The sequence below is a fragment of the Cyprinus carpio genome, chromosome B16 (genome assembly GCF_018340385.1).
Source record: "Cyprinus carpio isolate SPL01 chromosome B16, ASM1834038v1, whole genome shotgun sequence".
Classification (NCBI taxonomy): Eukaryota; Metazoa; Chordata; class Actinopteri; order Cypriniformes; family Cyprinidae; genus Cyprinus; species Cyprinus carpio.
Window position 1 is genome coordinate 14,523,995 of NC_056612.1, and position 15,095 is coordinate 14,539,089.

At 37.1% G+C, this 15,095-nt stretch overlaps 1 protein-coding gene across 2 annotated transcripts in view; it reads right to left on the reverse strand.

Moving 5' to 3' along the window:
• LOC109058443 (basal cell adhesion molecule-like) overlaps positions 1 to 15,095 on the reverse strand; it is a 49,274-nt gene that overhangs the window by 13,555 nt on the left and 20,624 nt on the right. For both annotated transcript variants that reach the window (XM_042740947.1, XM_042740946.1), the window contains exons 2-3: positions 1,668 to 1,792; positions 1,325 to 1,538 (exon numbers count right to left, since the gene is read on the reverse strand). In XM_042740947.1, coding sequence (XP_042596881.1) covers positions 1,325 to 1,538; positions 1,668 to 1,792 — 339 coding nt within the window. The remainder of the gene's footprint in view (positions 1 to 1,324; positions 1,539 to 1,667; positions 1,793 to 15,095) is intronic.

The window sequence follows — 15,095 nt, forward strand, 5'->3', positions numbered from 1 at the left end:
CAGCTGTCTAGTTTTTCATAAAGTGTCCCCATCAGTGACCCCATCACACATAGCTGGGGGAGGGTCTCTAAAGAAATAATGAACTGCTGAGCAGGGGGCTGAAATTTCAATACAATATAATGCAGGCCAATTAGAGACACACAAAGTAATTTAAAAAAAATCTATAAACTGTGATAAATTAAATATTCTACAAATCATGATATAAATACACCATGTACCCTGACTATGGTCTATAATATACAATATAATATATATATATATATATATATATATATATATGGTGTTGCACCACCTTTCTGTCTCACCTTCTATGAAATAAATGACATTTTAGTTATGAAAAGGTGATTTTCAGTAACTGACACACATACACACGTACACACACGCACACACAAGGCTGCATTTATTTGATCAAAAATACAGATTTTTTTTTTATTCATATTATAACATATTATTAAATATTATTACATTTTAAAATAACTGTTTTCTATGTTTTAAAATATGTAATCTTTTCCTGTGATGGCAAGATGCAGTGATGTGGTGCAATTTCTCATTATTATCTCTCACTATTATCAAAACAGTTATGCTGCAAAATAGTTTTGCGGAAACCTTGATAATATGATTCTTTGTTTATAGAAATAAAATAGAAAACTCAAATAAACAGCAATTATTTGAACCAGAACAAATCGTTTGTAACATTATACATGTCTTTGTCACTTTCAGTTTACATCTGACATCTATTTTAGTTTCTATATTATTTGGAACACACAAGGAACATGTTTAGAATATCTAGCTTGACGGTTTACATCTTACTTCTGTGCCGGTACTTAATTTCAGTGCAAGTACAGCTATACCCAAGCATGCAGTCTCTTAAGAAAACACACCTCACCCCATCACTGATTAAATGTTCCTCCCTTAAATGTTTTCTCAGTGTAAGATCAGACTCCCAATGCTTTGCATCTGATTTGGGATCAGTTGGGCAAGGACAGGGAGCTCTGCTCTCAGGTCAGTGGTCATTAGTGTAATGCTTCATGCACATGGAGCTCTTTGGCTCTCATAACCCTATAAAATGACATCCATCAAACATGACAAGTGCAATCACTCTATTAATCAATAATGTCAAATGCAATCTGTACAGCCATAATTGACCCAGGGCAAACTCATAAACAACACCCAAGACTAATGAATAGGGGTAAAAGTGGCCGGCCATATGTCTCATTTAGTTTATGGAAATCGTAGAGGAGTGGACAAAAGTGTTCAAACGAAACATGCTCAGCTAATAAGGAGGGAATAAATATGTTATGTATACATTTTCAGTCAGACTTACAGAAAACCTTGACTTGGGTCTTATCTTCAGAGAACCCTACAGTTCCTGCGGACACTTGGCAGATGTAGATTCTCTCATCTTCCACCATGACTTTGGAGATGGTGAGGGACAGGTCGTCTTCCATGGTTAAACGATCTGTCATTGTTGTGCCTGGATCAACACCAAAACCTTGTGGAGACTTGAAAGCAATTTGTTTTCTTGCACCTGCAACCTCCTGAGGATGATGGAAACACATATACATCAGTGCAGTACAGCATTTTGCAAGAAGAAATGCAAAACAAAAAAAGATATCATATGAAAAAAGTGGTATATTTTCATAATATAAAGTCATTTGACTGCTTACAATCAACCATTGGACCACAGCAGAGGCCGGTGCAGAGGTGGTGTAGCTGCAAGGCAGTTTGGCAGTCTCTCCTTTAATCACTTCCACCTCTGGAGTCACCTTGACCATGACTGAAGCCAGACATACTGTAAAAAAAAGTGAAAAGAGACAAAAAATGACGTGTAATAGCAATGATGGCTATTTTACTTGACAATTGGACTTGGTTTTGGCAGGAAGGATCGAGGACTGGAAAGGTGGCAGTGAACAACACTCATAATAATTTGCCAGACGGCTTTTTACTGCAGCAGCCTCGGAGTCACACGCAGTGAGAAATGATCCACACGCTGTGAGTCTGAAACAGCCATTGTGTTCCCGCTGCCTCCAAACATGAAGCCCAGCTGCACAGAACCAGGTGCAAGAGAGAAAGCAAAAAGAGTGTCAATAACCCTTTGCTCTCGTGAAATTGAGTAGTAGGAGCATATTAGGGAGTCCACAGTGGGACTGGGGGATATATTTTATATTTCAATATATTTTCAATGATTTTGAAGGCAACAAATTTGGAAACATCATGAATATTTAATAGAATTGAATGCATCTTTTATATCACCATCAAGACTTTTGTGTGTGTGTGTGTGTGTGTCTGTGTGAATATATGTCACGTAAATATATTTTAAAGTGTCATTTAGTAGTATATATAAAATTGTATGAAAAACATGCCTTGATTATTTACTCACTATAGATTTTTCATGTAGCAAACATTTTAAATCTTATATGGAAATCATAGTTCCTCTGATCGAAAAACAAACACCTATAAATAATAAATATTAAATCTAATGTGGCACATTTTTGAGCTACCCACCAAACTAAGTTATACTGTAAGTTATTTATGTTTTTCAAAACACTTCCAATCTCAAGACTACTTTTTGTTGTGTAATGAAACCCAGATTAAGAGTCCTTTTGTGTGTATGTGTAATATGAGCATGGAGTTGCCTTGTTTAGAAACATCACAGGAGTAGTGTGGCATCCAGACAGACAATAATCTCTTCTAGGATCCTCCTTTTTCCCTAGATGCCTCTGGCTGATAGACAACACACATAAACACACCCGCTAACAGATTCTCATGACTCCCACAGATCCCAAAACAAACAGCTCATGACCACTGTAATGTGTTAAACAGAACAGACTGTCTGAGGGGTTAAAACCAGTTTAAAAGACTGACGAAACACTGGGAAAAAAAATGCTACTTTCCCTTTAAAACGGAATCAAAACAACACAGGGACCAAAACACACCAGTCAGATCCAGAATGACTGTTTTAGTAGAATTGTTCCGCATTAGCACTCGACAAGAATGAAATGAGCTGATATGGACAGCACACATCATAAAGATAGTAAAAAATGATTTGCACTATGTGTATACACTACAACCCAGTAGAATAGAGTTGTTTTGTGTGTGTGTGGGTGTGACATTTCTCTGCTCATTGACAGAGAATGCTTCAGAGACCTCAGTATGTAATAGTGGGGTCAAAGGTCAGTATGTGTTAACATTTACAGAGCATAACTCTCGGTCTCCCATCCTCTGTAGTCTATATTACAGTCAAAAACTTTGTCATTTTTAAGTTCATCTCCATCACTTTCTATATGGTCCTGTCCGAAATCAGCAGCCTTAGCAGTTTATTCAGCTGTGATATATTCCATTTTATATTGCTTATATAACAAATACATTTTATTCATTATCTCATTAATCCGTGACACTTCTGAAATAAAGGACTTTGCATTTGGGAGGTTTTCTCAGCAAATTTCTTATGTAATTATTTTGATTGATTCTATTTAATAAATCAGTGTGTAATGTAATAAATGTAATGATCTTTTTAATTGGTTGACTGGTTTGTAGCTCTAAGACAGATGCCTAAAAGCGTATCACTTTAAAAAAAAAAAGTGCTTTAGAAACCTGTGTTAAAACAATCTTTATTTTTGCGGTTCTGTTTCGTGCCTCTAAATATATAAAAATTACATATTGAGAAGTCCGTTATTGTCTGGTGAGGCACTATGAATGTCCACATGACAGGGAAAACAGCCAGATGACATCACCTCAGAGCAAGTCTCATGGGGCAGAGTTGTCCATTAGAAATCACTGCTGATTTATTAAGAAATACAAAATCACCAGAGTTATTTTGCTATCACTCAGACACTATTATAGATTTGATTAATATTTTGCTTTTATTTTAATATTTTAATTTTAAAGTTTTAGTATTTTTTATTAGTTTTTTTTTAAATGCCTATATAGTTTTATTAATTTTTATTTCAGTTTTACTTATTTTAGCACATCAAGTTACACTAAATGAAAGTGAATTGGCAACTAGCTACTGTATATAAAATAAGTTTAGTTTTTTTTTTTTTTAAGTATTTTAACATTTATTTATTTTATTTTAAATAACAAAAATATTTTTCATGGCTTTAGAATAATAATCCCGAATATCGCAAATACCTTGCTTGATTTGTGACTGTTATCCAAACAAAACTGGAACCCACTGAATGTTTTTGATGTCTTTTTTTATATAGATCTCTTTTTTGTTTTATGAAGGCAAGCTACTGATGGAAAAAAAGAGAATAATATCTGTTTAAAACTCCCAGCCCTGTTCCACCTCTCTTTTTTATTCTCACTGCTTAGATCTGAACAATACTACTTGTCCGCTCGTCTTTTCTGCCTGGGGGAGCAGCTGGACAGACAGAGGGGCAATTAAAGGGCAATTAGTGCCTCCTCTGTTCAATCTCCACCTCAGCAGGGGCTGGATGGGTGCGGTCAAGGGCACGTGCGGGTGGGTGCGAGTGATAGCGAGTGGTTGAGATAATCGGATTTAAAGAAAGAAAGAGAGCACGCGTGATGAAGCAGATGGACAGGAGACGTTCTCACTGTGAGCAGCAGACACATCGACAGACAATCACACTGAGAGGAGACCGTACACACACACACACACACAAAAACATTCAGTATTTATGAAGCGCATCAGGTCACCACACAGCATTCTGAAAACTTTAGGCAGTTTTTTGAGTTTTTCTGAAAACTCAAGGCAGTTTTCAGACGGATGGATCATTTTAGTGCCACCAATTTCTGGCAAGAGAGTTACAGACAGAACTGGGCCAGTCAATTTCAGAAAGACGGAGAGTCAAAGGTACTGTCCCTCACACACATGCACACACAGTTGGAGAACAGACGCCGCTGTGAAAAGAGCCAGCTGCCTCTTCACTTCAACTTTTAATGTCTTTTCTTTTTTTCTCTCTCTTCTTACTTTTAGTTTTTGTCGCAAATCATCATGTCTCTTATGATACTATACTATAAGTAATAGTGAGTGAGTCAGTGCCATTTTTAATCTAACAATTTACTCTCCCCTCGACTTTATAACCTGCTTTCATTAATGTTCTGGCTGGGGCCATACAAGCACATACAGAGGAACTGTTGTATTATACAGATGAATGGTGTGTATACAGTACCTTTCCACAGAACGAACATACTGTACACTCACACTGACATACAAACACACACAGATCTGACAGGCGGAAAGGTGATCGCTCCCTCATGGCCAACAGCTTCAAATGTAAACTCAATTTTCCATTAACACCTGTCATCATCAGTCCTTTCTCTGAGTGCTCAAACAACAGAAGCAGTGGTTATTGCATGCGCTCCGAATGCTGCTCAAATGGGCAAAGCATGTTTGAGTCTAGCTCGTAACAGCTGCTTATTAATATTCTAGTCCCTCATGATTTCAAAATAGCCAATAGATAAAAAAAAAAAAAAGTATCTCACACTCCTTAAAGCTATGCTGTGTGGGGAAAAAAAACTATGAATTAACAATGGATGAGTTTAATAGAACTGTATGTTTGGATGCTCCACACAGAGGTTATGAACTATGAGAGAGAAAAGTGTGTCTCATTAGAGCGCATTTGACATGTAGTGTTTGTGTGCGGTTGGAAATGAAACCAAAGATCTTAATGATAGTAGAAAAAAATCACATAAACAGGAACATTGCTGCCCACAACAGTATAAATAAATTATAAGCTAATAATCTGTCCTCCCAACACTGCTCTCAAAGCATCTTCACTCTTCTACAGTTTTTCTATATCTGCTTGGTCACTTTAAGTTTGCGTCTATTTTCAAAATAAATCTTGACCTTTTACGCCTTTCATTTTATATTGACAACCTTGATTATTGTCAGTCCTCAAAATAACCTCCCTGTTCAGAGGAGACTGAATATCAAAATACAACTTTCTAAATCAGTACATTCACATTTTCTGGTGAACATATGTTAAAAAAGGATAAATTCACTTGAGAAGCAAAACTGCATAAGATATTACCTTTAACTTCTCAGAGAAAAAATTCTGAGAATTTATTATGAATTAAACTTTTATTTCATACCCCACTGGTATACTTTTTTTCTTAAGCATGAATCTATCTAAATGTACTCAGATTTCTACTTTTAATTTCTCTAATAAGCTCTGGTTTAACGTTAAACTTATATTTGCTTATAAAAGCAGATCATTTTAATTACCATAAGTAACTTTAACCGCTTTAAGTAAAAAAAAAAAAAAAAAAAAAAAAATACCCAGAGTATGGCTTCTGGATACTAACTCAAGCAGACAGATGCTTATATTTAAATTAAATACAGAAGTACATTCAGACACAAACCGTGCATGAATATTCATGAGAAAACAACCACCCACCTACATGTACACAAACAGGAAAAGTGTTAACCTTGCTGATTTTTGTGGAGGGCTGTAATTTTCAGTGATGATGTTGTGCTGAACATTATTGCTATGGCAACAAGGAAGCAGAACTGCCGGGGGAATACAAGTGAGTGGGAAGGAAGTGGGAATATCAGTAGTTACAGCTGGATGACATTCACTACTGCAGATGTCAAGACTTACATTGCAGTCCTTTTGAGTTATTGTATGTATTCATAAGACTTAGAAGAACTTAAGATTTAGACTACCTATCTGCAATGTTGTTACTTTTGTTAACTAAAACAAACGAATAAAAGTTGTTTTCGTTGTTGAAATAAAATCTAAATATTAGATGAAAACTTAAACCTAAATCAAAGTGAGAAATGTTGCTTTGACAACTAACTGAAATAAGTTTATATTTCAGTAATAATAAATTACTAAAATTATAAAATGTAAATAAAATCATGCTAAATAAATATATTCTAAAGCTAATAAAAAAGGCACATAACAAATTACTAAAACTTAAATGAAAAATAAAAAATACTGAAAATATAAAGATATTTACTGTATTACTATTAATAAACACCTAATAGAGTAGTACATGAATAAGTCTAAAATAAATAAATAAATAAATAAAGTTTTTTTCATATTTGAGCTTGACATTTTTATCATATGGAAAAGTGGTCATTAGTTTCTTCAGCATTTTAAGAATATATAGAACAACCATGGTGAAGTATTCTTTCTTTTTTTCACCATAAAAGTGCAAAATAAAAACAAAACCGATTAATATAATCATATTCAGCATGCAGACTCACAGGACTTCAAGAAAAATATAAAGTGTAAACTAACTTCAGGACAGGAAATGGGTGGCAAATTTAGAACTTCCTTCCTGACATCTTCAAATGAGCTGCCAAATACAAAATGAGCAAACAGTAGATAAAGAAGGCCTGCTGTGAGCATGTGTGTGTGTTTAATGGATGTGGAGGGTGGAGAGGGTGGAGAGGGACATGATGGGTCCATGTACGTCCTGACATCAGTCATCACTGCTGTGATGAGACAAGAACAGGTGCAAGAGCACCAACAGCAGCTGCTGGCTCTCTCACACCCTCAGTCACAAGGCAAAGAGCAGGGCGAGCAGAAAAAGACAGACAGACAGACGAAGTGAAACTGGAGTTGAGTAATAATATGACATAAAGGTTGCAGGAAATTGCTAAAAGCAAAACGGAAAATTTAAAAAGTCAACTTTGTTTAACCTACCAATTAGTTGATCGTAGCTTAGTAATACTTAAAAAAAAAAAAAAAAAAAAATTTTTCCATTTCCCCATACTCATCTATTAGACCTGCAAATTAAGACAGCGTGAAACCGTGTGAACTTCAGTTACCCTAGTCAGGCCTTCAGAGCATTGTTTGCATCTCCATACACTTCTTGAAGTGTGTGAACCAGTGACAAACAACAAACGCAGACATTAAAGAATTAGGGGCTTTCTGATTTTCAAGCTTCCGTTCAAAGATCAATATATTTTACTCAGCTTAATTGATAACTCCTGTTTGAGTCAAGTGCATGACTTCCATCAAGCAGAAAGTGGTCGTATCTGAAGCACATCTGTTTCTGTTTCTTGACATAAAACTGAGGTTCAAAAATTTTGGTTAAGCATCTAGGTTTAACTGACTGAGGTTTACATACTATGGTGTGTGGTTAGAGTCTTCTGCTAAAACAGGACATCAAAAGATCATGGGAATTTATCTTTTAGCTCCTGCCGAGTGCCACATTCCTCCGCCTCATGCATCTCTCCCTGGTGTTGTTTTCATTTTGGGACCGCGGACCTGTGACAAATGACACTAGAGTATATATTTACAGTCATGCTGTTATGATTTAGGAATGTTATTGGTTGTTAAACATCCTGCAATGCTTCACATCATTCACTAGCCTTACACACTTCTCTGCACTTCACTCTGGTAAAAAAAATCTCCTCCCATTCCTTTTTCTCACCTTTGCTTGGTTAAAATGGCTGTGAATTGCTGTTTTGCAACACGTTTACTTCTGTTAACTGATGTATTTCTGAATCAAGGGCACATTCAGTAGTTTGGTGCTAATTTAAAAATAAGTTTAATTTTTGTTAAGTCATCTGGATGGTGTACAATCATTTTAAGAGGGTCAAGAGAAAGACAATGGGAGAATAAGGACCTGAACTGACGAAGAAGCAGAAAAGTCCTGAAGCCAGAAGGTAGAAAGTCACACAAAGACAAAACCGAAGCATAACATCAGTATGGCATTCACAAGGTGGAGAGATTTGATGACCGGGAAAATTCTGAGTAGTTATGCCTAAGTTGTTGGTATCTTTACATAAAGTACACACAGAACACTGATGCTAACGCTAGATAAAGAACTACTAATTTTACCTTTAAACAGAATATCCAGGGAGGAAATAAACATGTCTTCCATGACTTCCATCTTGTCCCATATCCATCGGGAACTTACTGGATTGTAAAAAGTGTGCATTTCATCCTAAAATGGATCCAGAGAGTTTGCTAAACAATATCTGAGTAATTATTTTGCTATTTGTTAACATTATTTAATCGTTTCAGACTATGATTCCATCCAATGTTAATTAAAGGAGAAACTTCTGGAATACCTGATAAATTGTGCATAAAAATAGCAAGAATGTAATATAATAAGGTAAAAACATAATTTAATATTGATTTGAGTCAATATTTTGCATGCCCTTTCATGCTCTCTAGATGACATGTTTTATGATAAACTCTAGTTTTCCTATAAATAGGTAAAGAGTCTCCGTCTCTTGATCTCTGAGGATAAACAGTGTGAAGTAGGCTACAAGGTCAGGTCACGCTCAGTCTTTTGTTCTACTGGCATTCCACCCTGCTGCTGCAGTCGTCCTGACAACAGCGTCACGAGTCAAACAAATTCAATCTGAGGGCCGGCGCCAACAACTACACGACATGAAAGAGAAAAGAAACGTTGGAAACTACGTTTAAACTAATAACACAGTGCAGTGTGCAGATCGCATTAGGATGATCTGTACGATGAATAAATAAAAGATGAGAGTTTATTAAGCATGCACTTCATCATCCTACATTACATCTATGTACAGGGTATATTAAAAGTTATCTGATACTGTTCTGCATCTATAATTTATAGTCTGGTTAGATAGGCTGGTGCATTTAGTCTCTGCAGCCAACACAGCTGATGTTTTATTCTTTTTTTACTTCGTTTATAAGTAGGTTCAAATGCCTAAGAGAGGAAAATAACCCCCGCTCTATCTTAGAAATGTGAGCTTGCACTACAAAACTAAATATAGAAGCGTATCTGTTTGCCGAATTGACACAAATTCTATCAATACATATGACGTATGTCATATAAATCCGATTGTAGTTTGTTATGTGGTCAACTAGAAAGGATGGGGCGCAATCTTAAGGCCCGTCTCAAAAGTTTCAAATTACTCGTTTCGGGAAACTCAATTTGAAATCGCCTCTAAGGGACTGGAATGAAACTCACATGACATTGACAAAAATGAAGAGATGGGATTCTTATTAGGGCATGTCAGCAAAGAGGCAGGGATGAAAAAAAGAGTTAATATTTAATGCTGAGGGACAACTCTTGCTCTCCCGATCACCTCACCGGCCCCCAGGCAGTGCAATTACAGCCCCGTATTCCTAACTCCAGTTCCCAGAGCCAAGCTGAACGTGAGAATAAAATTTGGGGATGGAAATGGGGTACACATTGGGGGTTGGGCGGTTACATTTAAGTGCAAAAACCCAATGAAAGATGGATGCAAATAGGGGAATATAAAAAGAAACAGAGATGTCTAAATGGAAGGAGTCTAAACGCCCTAACTGAGTGCTTGTCTGCACTCCCCCCATTTATTTTAGCAAAAATTGAGCATCTAAAGCAGGAGCCAGATATATGCATTGTTTGGCAGTGCAATCAGTCTGGCTAGATTGCAGTTAATGGTGGAACAGCCAGTAATGGACATCTAAAATGAACTGAATTAAATAGGAGAGCTCTGAGAGAGAAAGAGATGGAACAAAAACTGAAAATGGAAGCAGGCTGAAATAAAACAAATAAGTTGATTGACAGCAGTGGAGTGGGAGTGGATGAAGGGGTTGTATCAGCACTGACAGTTACTGTACGAGTGCTGCCACACTGCTGGTGTGTTTTAATGCTACAGCTGCCGCATACACAATGCAGGCTCTTCCGTACCACCCAAAATCGTTATTGAGATAGAAGGATAAGGAAAAAAGGCAGAGAGAGAGCTGAGTCAGAAGATAAATCATAGGGCCATGTGAGAGAGACATTACGGCTCGAGTTAATCTCGCTAAAAGGGTTAGGACAGCCAGCGCTGCCCCCTCACTCTATTTCTCTCCATCCAGAGCCACTTCTCCACTCCATCTCTTTCTCTCCCTCTCTCTGTCCCAGCATTCCCTCTGTGAAGCATGCTTTTCTCTGAGGGATGATAGTAAGTTGCATTTATAAATATTGAGCAGACACAGTGGTGTGTTTAGGGTTTAGATAACCAGAAGAAAATGGGGTTATGCTGGCTCAATAAGACCAGATCAACAGAGCTTTGTTCTAGCAGGATATACATTTCTAAGGGATGGAAATAAAGATTAAATCAAAACACCTCAACGTCCTTAGATGTTCCAGACATCTTTGTCAATTATCTATTATTGAAGTATCAACTTTTTCTTGTTCTCTTGTTGTTTCTCCTGAATTCTCTTCATAAGAAGAAATAATTAATTAAAGAAGAATTATTTTTTCTTTATTATCAACAATCATTAACAATACTTGTCCTTCTTTTAACCTCCGTGCTTTAGTGAAACAATTGAGATATTAAAAGGTGTCCTTTTCTACTAGTTCCTCTCTCGGTTTTCTTACAGGTCGTTATGAACTTATCAAGTTCAAACGAAGGTCTTTCAAGCAGGCCACACACAAAAACACGTCCCCTCCTCCAGCCCTCTGCTGCACATGTCAGCTTTAATTCTAGTCTCCTGACTTCAGTTAACACTTCTCCTTTTGTCTGCTCTTTCCCTCTTTCTTTCACCCTCCTTCCCTCCATAAGCACATTTCTCACACTCAGGTGCTTTATTAACTGGACAATGGTGCGGGTGACTTTTGGAGGGGCTATTGGGGGGACTGGCGGGGTGGCTGGCACACAAACCCCGTATATACACACCAGTCCAAGTAAATTTTACTAGCTTTACTGTAAATTGAGGAAGATCCTACAAACAAAAAGAACTGCAACCTTTCAGCCCATGTAACTCATTTCACACTTCTTCTTTTATAACACAGAAGAACTGAAAATCTATTTGAGTCAAATTAAAGATATGGCAATGATTATGCCACATTTTGTTTTAGTAGCATTTTACACAATACACATAACCTTGTGGTAAAAGCCAGTTTTAACACTGGGTTCAGAAATGTTTCACATCTGTCATTTTGAAAGCGGGTTGGCAGCATTTCTAACCCTGGGGTATGAAACTCTGCTGAATTGCACTGCCAAAACTGTACAGTGTGAAACAATGCGGCGCGAGAGTGTTAGACAGCCAATCATAAATGATACAATGCCTCATCAAATATTCATGAGGTCTGTACAGTCACAGAAACTTTCGTGCACTGTGTTTAGTTTCAACGTCTGTGGAAACCTGTACAAAATGTCAAACTGGGAGGATGATATTTCACAAATGTTATTAAAACATTGTTATTAAGATGTATATAAATAACATTTATACATTAACCAGGGTTTACATATATATATATATATATATATATATATATATATATATATATATATAAAATAGCATATCATATATATATATATTAATATATATAAAAAATATATATATATATATATTTATATAAAATAATAAAAGTGCCAATCATTTTAATTAAGAATTTTGTCCTCAATCTTACACTCTTTCTCTCTCTCTTTTTCTCTCCCTCATCTTTCACCCAGTCTGGCAGGAGCCCCTTTCTATTTAGTCAGGAATCTCTTTTCCTCTAATGAGCTTCGGTTTGGCAGCAGAGAGGAGCAGAGGGAGGGAGAGAGGGAGAATGACTCCAATCCCTGAGGCTGCTGATGTTTGACTGTACATCCCCAGGCCTGCTTCCCTGTCAACCAGCATATAGTTAAGCTGGTGTAGTTTTCCTTTCCCGTTTCCAGGTTGGTGAGAATGGGAAAAGAAGGAAATGAGGGAAGCATATAAAAAAATGAGCATCTGTTGTGGCCCGAGCGATAAACGTCAAATGACTATGCATAATTACATCTGCAATGCGTATATTAACAGCTTCAGCCATGAGCGAAAATTTAATCAAATGATATGGTGTTAATCCGATAGGATTAAGAGAGAGTGTTATCGTAACATTGCACGTCTCCATGGTGAAGTAGAATAAGAGTCGTCTTGTCAAACCAGTCCCGTGAAAACACCAGGGCGATCTCATGAGGTCTACTTACCGGAGGCCCGCTGCTTTAGTGACCGCAGTCTGTGTGTGTGTGTGAAGAACAGATAGTAAGATCCACTGAGCTGTGTAAATCTCAGCTCTGATGGAGTAAAGCAGAATCTGAGGGCGAGTTTAAAGAGTAGGAGTGGAAGAAGGGAGGACGGAGGGCTGATAAGGGGGATAGAGGGTGAAGGACAGAGCGAGAGGAGTAGAAGAGCAGGTCAGGGATTGCTTGTGTCCTGCTGTTTCCAGCACAATGCTATTACAGTCAGTCCTGCACCTGCCGTGCTCTCCCCCTTCCCCTTCTCTTCAATCTCTCTCTCTTCACTTTTTCTCTGCCTCATGTCTCTCCCTCCAGATTTTCTTTTCTTCCTGCTGCTTCTGCCTCTCGCTCTTATTTTTTTTTTTTTTTTTCTCTGAGCCTGTCTCCGGTATAAAGTGAGTTTGTTTACAATGTTGACAGTGCTAACAGCATACTGAGGGCTAAAGGTCAGAATCACACACATTACACACACTTTCATCTTTCCTCTCCACTGTTTCGCTCACTCTTCTGTTGCGGATCTGAAGAATTTTTCTAGTCCCTTTGCAAAAAAAAGTATACTGTGGTGGTGCCGTGGTACAATGATATTATCAGATGGTGAGACTAAGGGACTTCAGTCTGAATGCACAATATATTGGGGACAACATAAGAATCATAATTTTTCTGATATGGCCACTTTTCTGATATGGACAATATTTGAAGGTGAAAATATATGATTTTGTAATATAGATTACAAATAGTATCAAAACATTTTTGTTTTACATTACAATGTTTTGATCTGAAAACAGGTAGCAAGAAAAAGCTCTATGCAAATAATACACAATTAACCATAAAATCACGCATTTAGGATAGTAGAATAAATTTTCACCTCACTTTGAAAATGTATCATGAAACTCATATGAGTTACAGGTTTGGTACTGCATTGGGTCACTTAAGACTCCAACATGAACATAAAAGAAAAATATGTTTTAATGTAAACACCATAAAAAATAAAAAATAAAAAAAAAACAATAGAGTAAAGATTTATAATATCGGCCAATATGATATTGTGATTGTTCAGTAACATAACATGTACGTAGTATCAGCTGAAATAATAGCCATATACTTAAAGAATATAAAATATAAGGTACTTAAAGAATACCATGGAATTAGTATGGTATCACTAATTCAAAAACGAAACAAAACATGGTAATACAGTACCATTGCACTTTATTGCTAGTGCCCTTCCTATTCTCCTTTCCAGAGTGATTTTTTTTTTATCAGTGTATTTCAGTGTTTGGAGGGGATTTATATATGATTATGGCTGGGTTTAGACTGGCGGGACAAAACATGACATGACATCATCACCCGGGACTGTCTGTACAGGTTATCAGTGTCTCAAAGCAAAAACACAGCGCTAAGCCTCTAGTATCAAACCACTCTTCCATTTTATCCCTCTATTTTGCTTGCTCTCCTTCACTACTATACCCTCTGTTTCACTCTCTCTCTCTTTTCCCTATTAGGGCGGATTAGCTTTATAATGCTTGAATGACCGTGAGTAAGTGGAGGGTAACGAGTCACAGTCTTACAGGCACGTCTCTAGCTCTGTAACTCAGGGCATCGAGTGTGTAAACAAGTCAGAGAGTATGACAGAAGGATCGATGCAGCTCATGGACGGCTAATCCATCTTATCCCCATAAGCGCAGCACACTCTACCTTTAATGATTCCACTTCTTCTCTCCTGTGCAATTACTGCATGGATTCACATCTTTCCTCATCTTTCTACTGTACTTTCTGTCTTCCAGTCTGCGCCAAGCTGTCAAGGTCTTGTGAGCCACTTTGATTAATTAAAACAACGGGTCACCTAGCACAGAGGATGCTAAAACACACCTCACACACAGGCGCAGAAGGGTACGTGCAGACATTTTACGTGAAAAATAGACCACAGAGTGCTGCAAGAAACACACTGTAGAACTACAGTACAACAGGTAGATTAGTGTATACTAAATTTCAAAATATTATGGTACAGGTTATGAAACATTTTACTGCAGAATGCTGCAACTGACTAATCAGAATGAACAATTCCAGACTGCCATGCAATAAATGTAGATGTCTGTGTTGTCTCTCACTCTAAAATTGTTTCGAAACCTCTCCATCACAAGCTTACCACTTTAACAGCCTATAATGGAATTGTACATCAGCAAAAACTCACTACAGGTTAAACAGTGTTAATGGAGCAGTTTCCTCACTTTAATAA